At 35.9% G+C, this 15,824-nt stretch overlaps 1 protein-coding gene across 8 annotated transcripts in view; it reads right to left on the bottom strand.

Moving 5' to 3' along the window:
* The window catches only part of MIPOL1 (mirror-image polydactyly 1), a 365,168-nt gene that overhangs the window by 258,983 nt on the left and 90,361 nt on the right, over positions 1-15,824 (bottom strand). For all 8 annotated transcript variants that reach the window (XM_007986530.3, XM_007986529.3, XM_037983910.2 and 5 more), the window contains one exon: positions 15,122-15,251. In XM_007986530.3, coding sequence (XP_007984721.3) covers positions 15,122-15,251 — 130 coding nt within the window. The remainder of the gene's footprint in view (positions 1-15,121; positions 15,252-15,824) is intronic.

Raw genomic sequence — 15,824 nt, 5'->3', positions numbered from 1 at the left:
TGAAGATAAATTGTGAAACTTCTTTTCATCTCAATTGAAAAACCTAACAGAAAATTATAAGATAATAAAATTCTTACATTTATTTATTATCATAGTGAAAATATTTGAAAAAAATGAGTGGCATTTAACCAGCAGTAATTGGTTGGCTAAATACGATTTTTAAGGAAGTTATATGTGGTGAGAAATATTTATCTTATATTATCTTTTATTGTCATTCTTTTTAGGTAAAATCAAAGTAACATCTAATTATGAGGCTACCCAATAAAATCCAATTAAAATGCTTACAAACTTCACAATTACCTTGTTAAACTAGATAATTTAAAATGTGAACAGATACATGATAATTAAACATTGAGACTGGTAGATTCCTCTGGAACCTTTGCAATAACAAAAGACATTTAGTTACCAAGGTTATAAATCTCTATTTTTAGTTTCAAAGAATTTTATATGACCAGGAAGGAAATAATAGTAAGTTACCTAGTCTGTATATTCCAAATAATCAACACACACAAAAAAAGTATATGGAAGTTCTATGTAATATTTATAGGTTGTCTTCAGGCATTGCAAAGTAAAGCATTACTTTAAGGAGAGGAAGATGAAGAGTTCAAATGTTTTAAATTAACAGCTTTCAATAAGAAAGGTTTAAGATCATTGTATTTAGTCTAATATTAAAATTCCCTACTAATTTAAATATATTTTTAAATCAGAATCAAAAGTTCTTATCAAGGGCTATTCCAGATCCCTGGCACATGAATTTAGTATTTAGACTTTAAATAATTTGTGTGATTGCTGCTAAAAGCACACAATATATACTGACTTGTCATTTTGCTGATAAATAAATTCAAATTATCCTTTTGGTAAGGCTACTGTACTAGGTCTGACACACAGGACGTAAGTGAGCTAAGTGAGTCACTTAGCATTTGGATCTCAATCTTGCTTTGTTATTATTCTTTATAATTGATGTAAGTATAGTGATAAATGGCCAGCAAAAGAAAAATATAACTTTAGTCAAAATGAAAAAATTATTACTTCGAGATTTGAAAATTTGCATAGATGCAACTAACTTCCAACACAACCGTGAGTCTGGAAAGAGAAAAAGTCAATACTTGTATTTCTCTACTTGTATTTCTTTAAAAGTTTCAGGAAATATCACAGATATCACAGATTTATCAAAGAAGATTATGTCATAATTTAGTCTCAACTAGATTATATAGAGTAGGGATCAGCCAAGTTTTTCTGCAAATGGCCAAATAGTAATTATTTTAGGCTTTACCATATGCTCTCTACCATAGCTACGAAATTCTGCCTCTGTAGTACAAAAGCAGCCATACACAATAAGTGATCAAGTATAGTTGTATCCCAATAAAACTTTATTTACAAAACAGGTGGCAGGCCGAATTTCAACATAAGTTCTTACTTTGCAAATCCTTGATATAGAGTGTTGGAAAATGAGACTAGATCTTTGATGTTAATGCACTGTAAGTGCCAATTTAAAATATTTGACATAATTTTCTAAGCTAGATCATTCAATATCTAAAGATTAAGAATCAACAAAAATAATTTTCAGAAAATGAAAATCAGGTCTACAATAAGTATATCTCACACTGTGTCACTTGAAACAACACAAAACTTAGAAAACTTGTCTTTTCAGAAAAGAGGTGATTTGAAGCAGCTATACATGGCTTTAATTTTCTGTTTAAAAGACTTTGGGGAAGGTACTAAGGTTTACTAGTGGTATGTACAACACATAACACTTTGCTGATTTAAATAAAGACTTAAAATAATAGTTGGTGTTATATGAAATATATCTGATGAACTATAAATTATATCTCATTAATATGAGGTTTACAATTAGACAAAAGAATTTCAACCTTTTGTAAACTTTAAATTATGCCTGCAACAGTCTAACTTGACACAGTCATGATAATTAGTAAGAATTTTGCTGAAGTAAATGTCTATGGGCTCAAGTTTCAATTGATTTCCTATATCATGCAAATTCTGACTGACATCCTTGCACTCTAAGTGAAAAGATCCATGCGTGAAATGTCGCATTTCTTGATTTATCCCTAAATCAGTCAATATCACCTTTTTCTTTTCTGAAACTACAGTCATTCACCTTGTTCAATCCTAAGATGCCAAACATTGACCTCAAATGAAAAACAAATTTCAAATTTTTCTGAAAATTATAATTTGTTTGCTTTTATTCTAATCAGAAAACTCTGATTTGTTTGCTTTTATTCTCTCTCATTTTCTACACACCACCACAGTTAACATGTTTAAAAAGTACCAACAATAGCAAAGAGACTGAAAAAAAAGGTATCATGATCTGAAAAGCTGAAGTATACAAATGCAAACATATATAAGATTATGTATATTTAGGGAATTTTAACTTGAATTCTTTTTTATTTTTTTCCCTCGTTTTCGATAAAAGCCAAAAAAGAAACAGAAAAAACATTAATGATCCAAGGGATAAAGAAAAGCAGAGAGAGGCAGAATAAGACAAAGCAGACACTGTAACAGAGATACAACATAGATCAGAAGTAGCAAAGCACATGAGAGAAAAAAGACAATAAAGAATCTGAAGATTATAGGAAGCAAGAAAGAAATTAGGAATTTTTTTTAAAAAGATGTGAACAATTTATATAATTTTATCATACACTAGATGCCCCCAAATATACCTTTCAGTCAAGCAAAACCAGTTATGTATTGGTCCTGTTATCAAGATGTAGTCTAAAACACACTCTTGACGGTTCAGAACCTATAGATTCAGCAGAAGAGAAAAGAACCTCACCAAACCATCTGATACTATGCTGACATAATATTCTTTGTTGCTCTTGTTTTTCTTGCTTGGTATGTGTGGCCTTCCCTGACTCTTCTCCCTACCTGAACTCCCAGACTCTGATACAGAAGGAGTTCCTCTTCTAAGCTGTTTCTAGGAACCAAAAATTTCTTCAAATTAACTGTTAATTAATTGTTTTAAGTATTTATATGATTACTTATTTACTTAAGTCAATTTGACCATAATGCTGTGTCCCCAGCAACTAGCACTGTACCTGACACAGTACAGTCAATAGTTACCGAATGAATTAATTAATTAAAAGAAAAGGCTGAAATTGAATGCATTCCTTTTCTCTCATTTCCATTCTTCCCTTAATACTAATGATCTAAAAGACAAAATGAAAAAGATTCTGTCTCAAGGAACACTAATTTCAATATACTTTAATAAAAACTGTAACAAATATATGTATAAATTAAAGTAGATATGCAATGAAGGGTAAAAAATAGGAAAGAATGATAGGCTCAATTTAAATATTTTAGTTAAAGAGATAGAATAAACCAAATAAGAGATCAGTTTAATAGCAGTTCTGAGGAAGAAGCTTTGGCTTGGATATGTAGGAAGATGGTTGTAACACTGATCAGGATAAGGGATTAAGGAAGAGGATCAGGTTTTAAGAATGAATGAATAAGTTTCATTTTGGATATGCTAAGTTTGAGTTGCCTGTGTAAATCTGAGGTAGACATTCTGACAATGTGTAATTGACTGACTGTGAGTCTTTGGCCAGGTAGTCTAGCCCTGTAAGCTTTTCATCTATAAAACATGAATATACCTATTTCCAAAGAGTTGTGACATTTTATGAAAAACTGATTTGTTGTCTTTTGGAGGTCAATTTGATTTTTGAAAAGCATAAAAATCTTTTTAGAAGCAAATCTCATGAATAAAATCAGTGATTGATTTATATAATGAAATTTATTAACATAAATTGCATGTAAATATAGCATACCACTGTTTGGTGTGTGATAAAATGAACATTATAGTACCTGCAAATCTCCAAAGAAGAGTTCTAAAGTTTTAATGACTATACTACTGAAATTTTGTTAAAAGGGTGTCTAGAATAGCCAAAACAATTCTATAATAAAAGAGCAAAGTTGAAAGACTCCACCTGATTTCAAGACTCACTATCAAGATTATGTGATATTGACAAAGGGATCAACATATAGGTTAATGAACCAGAACAGTAAATTCAGAAATCAACCCACAGATAAAGAGTCAACTTATTTTTGACAGAGATGCAAAGGAAATTTAATGTAGAAATGACAGACTTTTCAACAAATGGTGGTAGAATATAAGAATGTCCATAAGCAAAAGAAAAAAAATTAATGTTATCAAAATTTAAGTGTTACCAAAATTTAAAACTTATGTTCTGCCAAACACACTAAGAGACTCAGAAAAACAAGACATTGACTAGAAGAAAATATTTGCAAGCCACATATCTGATAAAGGACTTATATCCAGAATATAAACAACTATTTTAAATAATAAGAAAAAAAAATTCAATTTGAAAAACTATCCAAATACCTGAACACTTTACCAAAGAAGATATGCAGATGGAAAATAAACATTTAAAAAGATGCTCAATATCATCTGTCATCAGGGAAATGCAAATAAAAATACTAAGATACTACTACACACCTGTTAGAATGGCTAACATCCAAAATAAGAAACAAAACAAAACAAAAACAATAGTTTCAAACACTTGGAAGGATATACAGCAACAGGAACTCTGATTCGTTGCTAGTACAGCCACTCTGGAAAAGAATTTGGCAGTTTCCCGTAAAATTAACATGGATTTAACTTATGATTCAGCAGTATTGCTACTGGGTTTACTCAACTGATTTGAAAACATATGTCCAGACAAAAACCTGTATATGAATACTTAGAGCAACTTTACTCAAAATCACCAAAAATAGAAGTAACCAAGATATCCTTTATACAAAGGAATGAATCAAAAACTGTGATACTTCCATACGATGGAATACTATTCAAGAAAAAAAGAACATAATATAAATTAATGCATTAACATGAATGCATTTTGCTAAATGAAAGAAGCCAGTTTGAAAAGTCTACATATTGTATGATTCCATTAACATGACATTCTAAAAAAGGAAAGACTGTCAGGGGAAGAAAGCAGGTCAGTAGTTGCCACAGAGTTGGGAAAGGAGGAAGATTTGAGTAGAAGCAGCAGTGGGGATTTTAAAGTGGCAGAACTAATTTGGATACATGACACTACACATTTGTCAAAACCCACAGATATTTACAGCACATAGTGAACCTTAATGTATGCACACAAAGAAACCAACTAGGAGATCAAAGGACACTAGGATAGAATGCAGACTACGATGATTAACTCTAATTACATTAAAAAAAAATGGCCTAAACTCACTTAAAGAGGTGGGGCGGAGGAAGGAGCCAATTTAAGTAATTTTGGAAAATGGTGTCTTGAAACTATAAAACTAAACACTAAAAGAAGTATACATAGTACATTCTCATTGCTAAAGTTAATTCTCATGGAGTTATATGTTAATGACTCAGAAAGAATTATAATGTATACTAGGTTTCAACAAGTAAGTAAATAGATGGTGGTTAGTGGGGGCCAGTTTTGTCACCACTGGGTAGAGTAATTTACAGATGAACAAAAGGGGAAGGCTATAATAAACAGTATAGTAATGGATTAGAATTAAGAACATCAGTGTGAACTTATGTTCAGCTTGATATAGATACAAATGGATAGGTGTATAAATAAGAGATATGTGTGTGTATACATCAGTTAGTGTATATATACACACGTGTGTGTGTGTGTGTGTGTGTGTGTATCCTACTCTGTCTGCGGAAATGGTCTAGAAGCAGTCATACTCCCACAACAAAGGGCACACCTCACACCCAGATCTTGGTTTCTAATACTATTTTCTATAAAAGGATCTAGAGTTCCTTGGAGGAATGACTGAATCTACTGGAGGGGCACAGCTCTATATATCCTTACATAAGGTGACCTTGGAGCTTTCTGTCATGCCAAAAAGAAAATGTTCAAAAATCAGAAGAGACCAGATGTAGTGGCTCTTGCCTGTAATTCCAGAACTTTGGAAGGCTGAGGCAGAGTATCATTTGAGCCCAGGATCTTGAGACTAGCCTAGGCAATACACTGAGACTCTGTTTCTAAAATAATTTCTAAAAATTAGCCAGGCATTAGCCAAGTGAGCGCCTGCAGTCCCAGTTACTGGGGAGGCTGAGGTGGGAGGATTGCTTGAGCCCAAGAGGTCAAGGCTGCAGTGAGCTGTAATCATGCCACTGCACTCCAGCCTGGACAACAAAGCAAGACCCTGTCTCAAAACAAAAACAAATAAATGACAGAAAGGAACGGGGACACGTCAAAGAAATATAGGAGCTAACCCGAAAGAGCTTCCAATCCACAAAGGTAGAACATTTCAAGCAACAACATATATAACATAGTATTAGATTACAATCCAAAGTATTAAATGAACATCTATGAATCCATACTGACACAAATGGCTGAATAAATAAATAAATGGGAAAAGAGACAAATCTCCTATATTAAAGTGTTACATATAATTTATGTAAATATTCTCCCCTGCACGAGGTGGAGCTCAACAACCTCCCATCTTCATTCTTTAGTATGGACTGTACTTAGTGATGTGCTTCCAAAGAGTAGAGTATGAACAAAGGAATGTAGGTAAGTAACTTTACAGTGGAGAAACTTAGCAAACCACACCTTGGCCATCAAGGTTAATATTACTGGTAGTAAATCCAATCAGTAGAATATAGCCTTGAAATGATATGAAGAAAAGGCACTCACTTCTGTAGTCTTCATCCTAAAAACTCATAACCCCAACATAACCATGAGAAAAACCCAAATTGAGAAACATTCTGTGTAAAATACCTTGATCAATATGCCTCAAAACTATCAAGGTCTTAAAACACAAGAAAAGTTAGAGAAAAATGTCACAGCCCAGGACAGGCTAGGACATATACAAACTAAATCCAATCCTGGTTAGGATCCTAGAGCATAAAAAGGATATTTGAGAAAAATTAGTGAAATCTAAAAAAAGTATAGAGTTCAGTTAATAGTTATGTAACAATACTGAATTCTCCCCTGTGACAAAAGTACCATGGTAATGTAAGATGTTAACAATAAGAGAAAATGGGTGAGGATTATGCCGCAACTATCTGTATGATCTTCACAACTGTTCTAGATATCTAAAACTACTCTACAATTTTTAAAAAATCTTTAAAAACTTGGAATTCCAAGTAAAGATGGCACCGTGAAATCTGAACACCCAAGTCTGCTTATCCCATCATACACCTACATGAATAGAATATGCAAATTAACCACATGGTAAAGAAAGTAGGCTGTCATGTAGTCATTTTTTTAAATAGGGAGGGAATGCAGGGTGCAGAGATGATTATTTTGGCTAGATTACCTATGAAACAGGTGTTGGGAAGACAGTGAGCTAACAAAACAGAAATTTTCACTGATACCACACAGCTTAGAAATAATCTGAGAATGAGTTGAGTAGACAGCCCAGAGAAAACTAACAAAAATTTTTCATGAAGAAAAGCCTGTATTACCTAAGAATCTATATAGAGGAAGCAAGAATCAAGGCTGGCCATGTTTTACTACAATAGTGAAACAAAAAAAAGCCCAAAAGCAATATCCCCATGAAATTAGGATACATATAGAGAGACCAGATAGCATGAACCCTTAATGTACGGCACCAAACAAAATCCCATAAGCAGAGGACAGAACCTACCACAAAAGGAGCATACAGTCCCAGAGAGGTCTTACCAAACTCCATTCCCATCCCATTGCCCTAGGGTTATATAGAAAGGTAGCAAAAGCAATGCCTTGTCAAGAAATGGCAGCTCAAAGAAGGCAAACAGGCCTAAAAATAAAATGTTTAGGAGGCTAAGCATGGTGGCTAACACCTGTAATGCCAGCACTTTGGGAGGCCGAGGTGGGCAGATCACCTGAGGTCAGGAGTTCGAGACCAGTCTGGTCAACATGGCAAAACCCGTCTCTACTAAAAGTACAAAAATTAGCCGGGGGGGTGGCAGGTGCCTATAATCCCAGCAACTCAGGAGACTGAGGCAGGAGAATAATAGCTTGAACCCGGGAGGTGGAGGTTGCAGTCGGTCAAGATCATGCCACTGCACTCCAGCCTGGGCGACAAAAGCGAGGCGTGAGACTCCTTCTCAAAAAAAAAAAAAAAAAAGTTTATTAAGGAAAATTCACTTGTACCATTATGTTCTGCTAAAAGTTTTTAACAAAATTGCCTATTTCAAATATGAGCAAGATGCAAAGAAATGATATGGCAACTGTGAATACACCACGAATACAACACAAAACATGCAAAAGAAATTAGTTCGTAATAAAACAAGAAAACATAAACCAAGGTGCTATGATTTGAATGTTTGTCCTCTCCAAAACTCATGTTAAAATTTAATTGTCAGCCGGGCACGGTGGCTCACGCCTGTAATCCCAGCACTTTGGGAGGCTGAGGCGGGCGGATCACGAGATCCAGATATACAGACCATTCTGGCTAACACAAGGAAACCCCGTCTCTACTAAAACTACAAAAAATTAGCTGGGCGTGGTGGTAGGCGCTTATAGTCCCAGCTACTTGGGAGGTTGAGGCAGGAGAATGGCATGAACCCGGGAGGCAGAGCTTGCAGGGAGCTGAGAGGCAGAGCTTGCAGGGAGCCAAGACAGCGCCACTGCACTCCAGCCTGGGAGACAGAGCGAGACTCTGTCTATAAATAAATAAATAAATGCCATGGTAACCGTATTAAGAAGTAAGACCTCTGAGAGGTGATTAGGCCACTAGGCTCCTCTCTTATGGGATGAATTAATGTCATTATAGAAGGGCAAGTTTAGCTCCCTTTTGCCTGTTTTTGCCCTTCTGCTTTCCACCATGTGATGACTCAGCAAAAAGGCCCTTGAAAGTTGCCAGCACCTTCTTGATCTTGAATTTCAAGCCTCCAGAACTGTGAGCCAATAAATTTCTGTTCATTATAAATTACCTAGTCTCAGGTATTCTATTATTGCGGCAGCATGAATGAAATAAGACACAAGGGAAAGAAGAAAATTTTCCTACCCATGATTGGCATTTTATAAAGAAAAAGAAAAGAAAATCATTTCAATAAAAGAGAAGGGGCTAAAACAATAAAGTGAAAAGAGAAATATAAAACTTAAGGAAATAAATTGAGAATCAAAAATAAACAAATAAATAAAAATTACATACATTAATTAGAAAGACCATGGAAAGGAACAATGACAATTGGGATTACCAACATAAAGGAAAGATTTGTAATCATCACAGTGAATGCAAAAGCAGATTAAAATATTAATCATTATTGAATAGATAACATATAAGGACAAAAATGTCCCGTATAAGTGTATCTGGAGTCTCTAAAGTAGAAAACCTAAAATCCAAAACATTTGTAGACCTAAAATTCTCATGAGCCAGTTGTGATGGCTCACAGCTATAATCCCATCACCTTGGGAGGCCAAGGAGGGAGGACTGCTTGAAGCCAGGAGTTTGAGACCAGCCTGGGCAACATAGCAGGACCCTATCTCTACAAAAAAACTTATTTAGAAAGTAAAATTTCCATGAAATAATAGCATGGAACCATAAAAAAGCACAAGATCATGTCCTTCACAGGAACATGGATAGAGCTGGAGGCCATTATCCTTAGCAAACTAATGCCAGAACAGAAAACCAAATACTACATGTTATCACTTATAAGTGGGAGCTAAATTATGAGAACACATGGACACATAGAGTGGAACAACAGACTCTGAGGCCTATTGGAGCATGGAGGATGGGAGGAAGTAGAGGATCAGGAAAAAAAAACTAATGGATACTAAGCTTAATACTGGGGTGATGAAATAATCTGTACAAAACAACCCCAAAACCCAAGTTTACTTATATAGTAAACCTGCAAATGCACCCCTGAACTTAAAATAAAAGTTAAATTTTTTTTAAAAAGGTAAAATTTCCATGAAATAAAGGAAGAATCAAATAATCCTTTAAAAAGCATGCTGTGGTCCCCAAAACCTTATTAAAGAATGATGAACACAATTGCCCTGATTCAGCCCTACTTTAAGAATAAAGGATGAATCCTTCAGGTATCTGACAAAAAAAAAGACAGACACACACACACACACAGCCAGGCATGGTGGCTCATGCCTGTAATCCCAGCACTTTGGGAGGCTGAGATGGGTGGATCATTTGAAGTCAGGAGTTCCAGACCAGCCTGGCCAACATGGTGAAACCCCATCTCCACTAAAAATACAGAAATTAGCCAGGTGTGGTGGCACTCACCTGTAGTCCCTGTTGCTTGGGAGGCTGAGGTGGGAAAATAGTTTGGATCCCAGAGGCGGAGGTTGTGGTGAGCTGAGATCATATCACTGCTCTCCAGCTTGGGTGACAGAGCAAGACTCTGTCTCAAAAAACAAACAACAAACAAACAAAACACACACACACAAAGGGATCGGGAATCTGATTGATCTCAAGACTTCTTTTCAGGCAAACAATAACAGAAGACGAGAGTAACATTTTTACAATGTTTAGAATAAAAGGATACTTGACTCAAGAATTATATTCATAAAAAAACTTGAATACAAGGATAACACACAGCCAATCTGACGCATGTTAAATCAGAGAATAAGGTATTTATGAGCTCTTCCTTTGAAAGTGAAATTCATTCACCTGCTGTGATATTGTGAAATAAATATTTGGTCATCATTCCACTCCCCTACTCCTTTCCTCACCTACAGGCAATCTCCAAAGTGATGTCTTTTTGTATGCTAATGATTAACTGATAGCTGGCAGCCCTTAGATACCTTCTGGATGGAGGCTGGTCATGAGGAAGGCTGCATGATTAAAAGGTTGTGACTCTGAGCTTCAACCCCCAACCTCTGCAGAGGGGCCTGGCAGTTAAGTTGATCACCAATGGCCAGTGGTTTAATCAATCATGCCTATGTAATGAAGTCTCCATAAAAGACCCAGATGGACAGGATTCCTAGAGCATCCTAATAGCTGAACATGTGGAGGTTCCTGGAGGGTGGTGTACCCAAGGAGGGCATGGAAGCTCTGCACCTCTTCCCCCATACCTTGACCTATGCATCTCTTCATCTGTATCCTTTGTCATATCCTTTATAATAAATGTAAGTTTTCCTTGAGTTCTGTGAGCTGCTCTAACAAATTAATCGAACCCAAAGAGGGAACTGTATGAACCCTCACTTGAAGCTGGTCAGTCAGAAGTTTCAGAGGCCTGGACTTAACGATTTTTGTCTGAAGCAGGGCCAGTCTTGTGGGACTGAGCCCTCAACCTATGGGATCTGATGCTTTCTCCAGGTAGATAGTGTCAGAATTTAATTGGAGGACACCCAGCTGGTGTCTACTGCAGAACTGATTACTTACTTGGTGTGTGGGGAAAATAACTACACATTTGGTCAAAAAAAGCTTCTGTGTTGACTGTTGTGTTGAATAAGAGAAAAGAAGAAAGCACGTTGAGTTTGTGTTTTTGTTTCCACTGACGCACCCAGTGATTCCTCACAATAAAAAACTCAGGGATAAAAATGCTATCTATGATAAAACTTCCAGCAATGATTATTCAATCCTTTTAAAGTTAAGATTAAACAACAGGGCACACTTTGGCTATAAAAACTAACATGGCTATAGAAATGAATACAACTTTTACAGATTTTTTAATGTGAAATTCTTAATGAAAAAAGCGGAGTTTTAAAGTGCTTCTTTCTTTCTTTCATATGAGAAAAGAACTTTTATCTGAGGAATGCAAGCCCTTTTAATTATCAGGCCCAGAAAGAATGAAAATGAGACTGCAATCATGTCCTACTTGCCACCCTCTGAGCTATGTATTTATCTTTTTTTTTTTTTTTTCTTGAGACAAGATCTTGCTCTGTCACCCAGGTTGGAGTGCATAGGTTCACTGCAGCCTCCATCTATGGGGCTCAAGCGATCCTCCCACCTCAGCCTATAAAGTAGCTGGGACTACAGGCATTTATCACCATGTCAAGCTAAATTTTTTAAATAATTTTTTTTTGTAGAAACTGGGTCCCACTGTATTGCCCACAATGGTCTTGAACTCCTGGACTCAAGCAATCCTCCTACCTCAGACTCCCAAAGTGTTGAGATTACAGGTGTGAGCCACCATGTCCGGCCTGTATTCATCTCTTGAAACTGCTTGCTATTGCTACAAGTACCTATAATTTAACCTAATAATGCCAAACCAGACACTATGACCCATACCCTATAGATTAACAATGCATAGCCAATCACTAATTAATGTTATTTCTTGTAGAGTAAATACAGTTCCTCACAAACTTTGTATCAGCCCACTCCCTATCTCTCTTTTTTGCATTTAAAAATTCACTCCTGGCCAAGTGCCGTGCCTAAGACCTATAATTCCAGCATTTTGGGAGGTCAAGGTAGGCAGACTGCTTGAACTTAAGAGTTTGAGACCAGCCTAAGCAACACAGCAAGACTCTATCTCAATTAGAAAAAACAAACAACAACAACAAAAAATCTTAAAAACTTAAAAAAAGAAAACAATTAATAAAAGTCCATTCTTAACTCCTGCTAACAGAAGTGTGTATCAGGGCAATGTGAATCTGAACTCCCAGGCTAGGGTGCAATCCTCAAGCTTGGCCCCAATAAACTCTCTACTTATACTAATTTTACTTCAACTTCTTTTAAGGTCAATTCATACCTGAGAGTCACACGATATTTTCAATTGAAATAATAAATGAGAAAATTCTGACCAGGCCTAGTGGCTCACACCTACAATCCTAACACTTTGGGAGGCTGAGGCAGGCAGATTGTTTGAGTCCAGGAGTTCGAGACCAGCCTGGGCAACATGGCGAAACCACGGCTCTATTCAATTTTAAAAAATAAATATATATTAAATAAAAGAAAAGAAAAAAATTTGATGACTCCAACACCTTTTTTTCAGTCTCATTTGTTATTAGAAGAGTGTTTAGAAAATAAATATAGTTTGTTGAGAGAAAATACCGCATGAAGTTCAAAATTTTCTTCAATTTCACTTTAATTGACTATTACTCTTAAATTCAAGTTAACACTTACATAGCACCCACTATGAGCCATGTACTTTTCAATATTCAGTGATTTGGCTAGGTGCAATGGCTCATGCCTGTAATCTTAGGGCTTTGGAAGGCCAAGGTGAGAGGATCGCTTGAGGCCCAGAGTTTGAAAACAGCCTGGGCCACACAGTGTGACCCCATCTCTACAAAAAACTTTACAAATTAGCCAAGCATGGTGGCATGTGCCTGAAGTCCCTGTAGTCATAGCTCCTTGGGAGGCTGAGGTAGGAGGATCACTTGAGCCCACTTCAAATCTGCAATGAGCTCTGATTACACCACTGCACTCCAGCCTGTGTGATATAGCAAGACTCTGTCTCTAAACAAACAACCAACCCATACATATATATATTTTTTAAATTATATATATCAAATATTTTACATATATACATATATAGTCAACAAGTAATTTAGTCCTTATGACAACCTGTATAAGTCCTCATAACCTGCACTATTATATACATTTTGTAGACCAAAAAACTGAGCCTTATAGACTTTGGGTAATTTGTCCATCGCTATACAGCAAGGAAGCAGCGGAACCAATATTCAAAGATAGATTGGGTTCAGAATCTGTGCTCTTAGTCTCTACATTACACTGCTTCTCAAATACAACAACATGTAGAGAATGAATTGATTTTTATCCAATTAATTCTATAGCTACCTCCAATCAACCCCAAGCCATCTATCCTTCTAGGTAATGATATTTAAGTATATAAGAGAAAATGTTTGAAATAATGTTTCCCTATGGATAAAGATGGTTATTTTGGAATAGGCATTGTGGAATTTAGGTGAATGTTTTTGTTTCTTTATTTGTTTTTTTTTCCAACGAATTTAATGGTCTATAATGAGCCTATCAATCTTCAAAAAAATGGAATCATTAATCTAAACAAAAAACAAATATTACCTAATCACAAGTTGAACACATATTAGTAATTATTTATGGCTTTTTGTCTCCCCAGTGAACCATGTTTTAATTGGCACTTTACTCCGTTCCTCCACAGAGCCTACTACAACACTGGACAAAGTAAACATGCCATAAGTATGCTGATTGATCATTAAACATTAGATTACTGGATTCTATCTATCTGTACAGGTAACATATTTCTAGATATTCTAGGGCCTTTCCACTAAAGCATATTCCTTAGACTACCATCATGCATAACATCTGGGAGCTTGTTATAAGGACAGAATCTCTGGTCCCAACCCAGGCCTAATGAACCAGAATCTGCATTCTGACAAGATCCCCCAAGTGATTAGATTGTACATTAGAATTTGAAAAGTACATATTTCTAGGGCATTGTTTCTCTAAGTGTAGTCCATCATTTATCTATCAGAATCACCTGGGTTGCTTTAAAAAATGTAGATTCTTAGGCTCCACCCTATTCAAGTATCACTCAAGTTTAAAAACCAAAGCTAAAAAAAACTGCAAGTAAAAAATAGTAAAGAACAGGAACAGGGATATTAAGCAGAGAGCAGTGAAAGACTTAGATGGCTCAAATAAATTTTAAAAGTGATAATAAGGAGAAGAGGAGATAATAAAAAGAGGAGTCACATATGAAGGAACAACAAAACTATGAAGAAATAAAGAAAGTAATTGTATTGAGAGTGATGTGCAATTCTTTCTTTCTTTTTTTAAATTGACTGCTATTCCTGACAGGCAAACTAGCATGCCAAAGGTTTTAGAAAAAGACTGGAGAGGTCGGGCACGGTGGCTCACGCCTGTAATCCCAGCACTTAGGGAGGCCAAGGTGGGCGGACCACAAGATCAGGAGTCTGAGACCATCCTGGCTAACATGGTGAAACCCCATCTCTACTAAAAGTAAAAAAATTAGCCAGGCATGGTGGCAGGCGCCTGTGGTCCCAGCTACTCGGGCGGCTGAGGCAGGAGAATCGCTTGAACCTGGGAGGCGGAGGCTGCAGTGAGCCGAGATTGCGACACTGCACTCTAGCCTGGGCAACAGGGCAAGACTCCATCTCAAAAAAAAAAAAAAAAAAGAAAGAAAGAAAGAAAAAGACTGGAGATATGCAATCTCCTAGGGTAACACATTAAGAATGAGTCACATTTTTGAATACGTAACTACCACCTAAAGCATACCTTTTATAAGTGCTCCTAATATCATACAGAGTTTTCAAAGTGTACATACATGTTTAGAGACATTTCCATATGCTTCGCTCGTGCAATTGCTTCATCTCTCTCCTCAATGGCTAATTGCAGTCTAGACATAACAGCTTTATCACGTTCCTTCTGCGCAAAATACACTTCTTCAACCAGAGCTACCAAAATATATAAAGCACACAATCAATCACAGAAAATAAAGGAGAAATGTATACCTTTAGCAAAAATAAAAGCCACAAGTAATTATTATTGTAAGGACTACTCATTAAACTGAATTAATATCAATTAATCAATTCAGAAAATAGTATTTTTAATAAAAGGTACTGCAAAACTGGGATACCACTTCATACCCCTAAAAAGAGCAAAAATTTAAAGGTCTAATAATAGCAAATGTTGTAAGCCTGTGAAATAAAGAAAACTCTCATACATATTGCAGATGGGCAGATACATTTCTACAACCATCTGAAGAGCAATTTGGCAATGTTTATTGAAGTTGAAGACAGGCCTAGCCTAGCAAATCCCCTCTTTAATATGTAGCCTAGAGAAATTCATGCACATATGTAAATGTAAACATGTACAAAAATACTTACTGCAGCATTGCTTTTAACAGCAAAAGGTTAGGCATAACCCAAATGTCCATCAACATTAACAGGAATAAATAAATTACATTCAGAATGGAATACTACCCAGCATTTAAAATGACTTGACTATGGACAAATGGACAAATCTCA

This window comes from Chlorocebus sabaeus, chromosome 24 (genome assembly GCF_047675955.1).
Source record: "Chlorocebus sabaeus isolate Y175 chromosome 24, mChlSab1.0.hap1, whole genome shotgun sequence".
In the NCBI taxonomy this organism is placed as follows: domain Eukaryota; kingdom Metazoa; phylum Chordata; class Mammalia; order Primates; family Cercopithecidae; genus Chlorocebus; species Chlorocebus sabaeus.
This window is presented reverse-complemented; position numbering and strand designations above follow the sequence as displayed.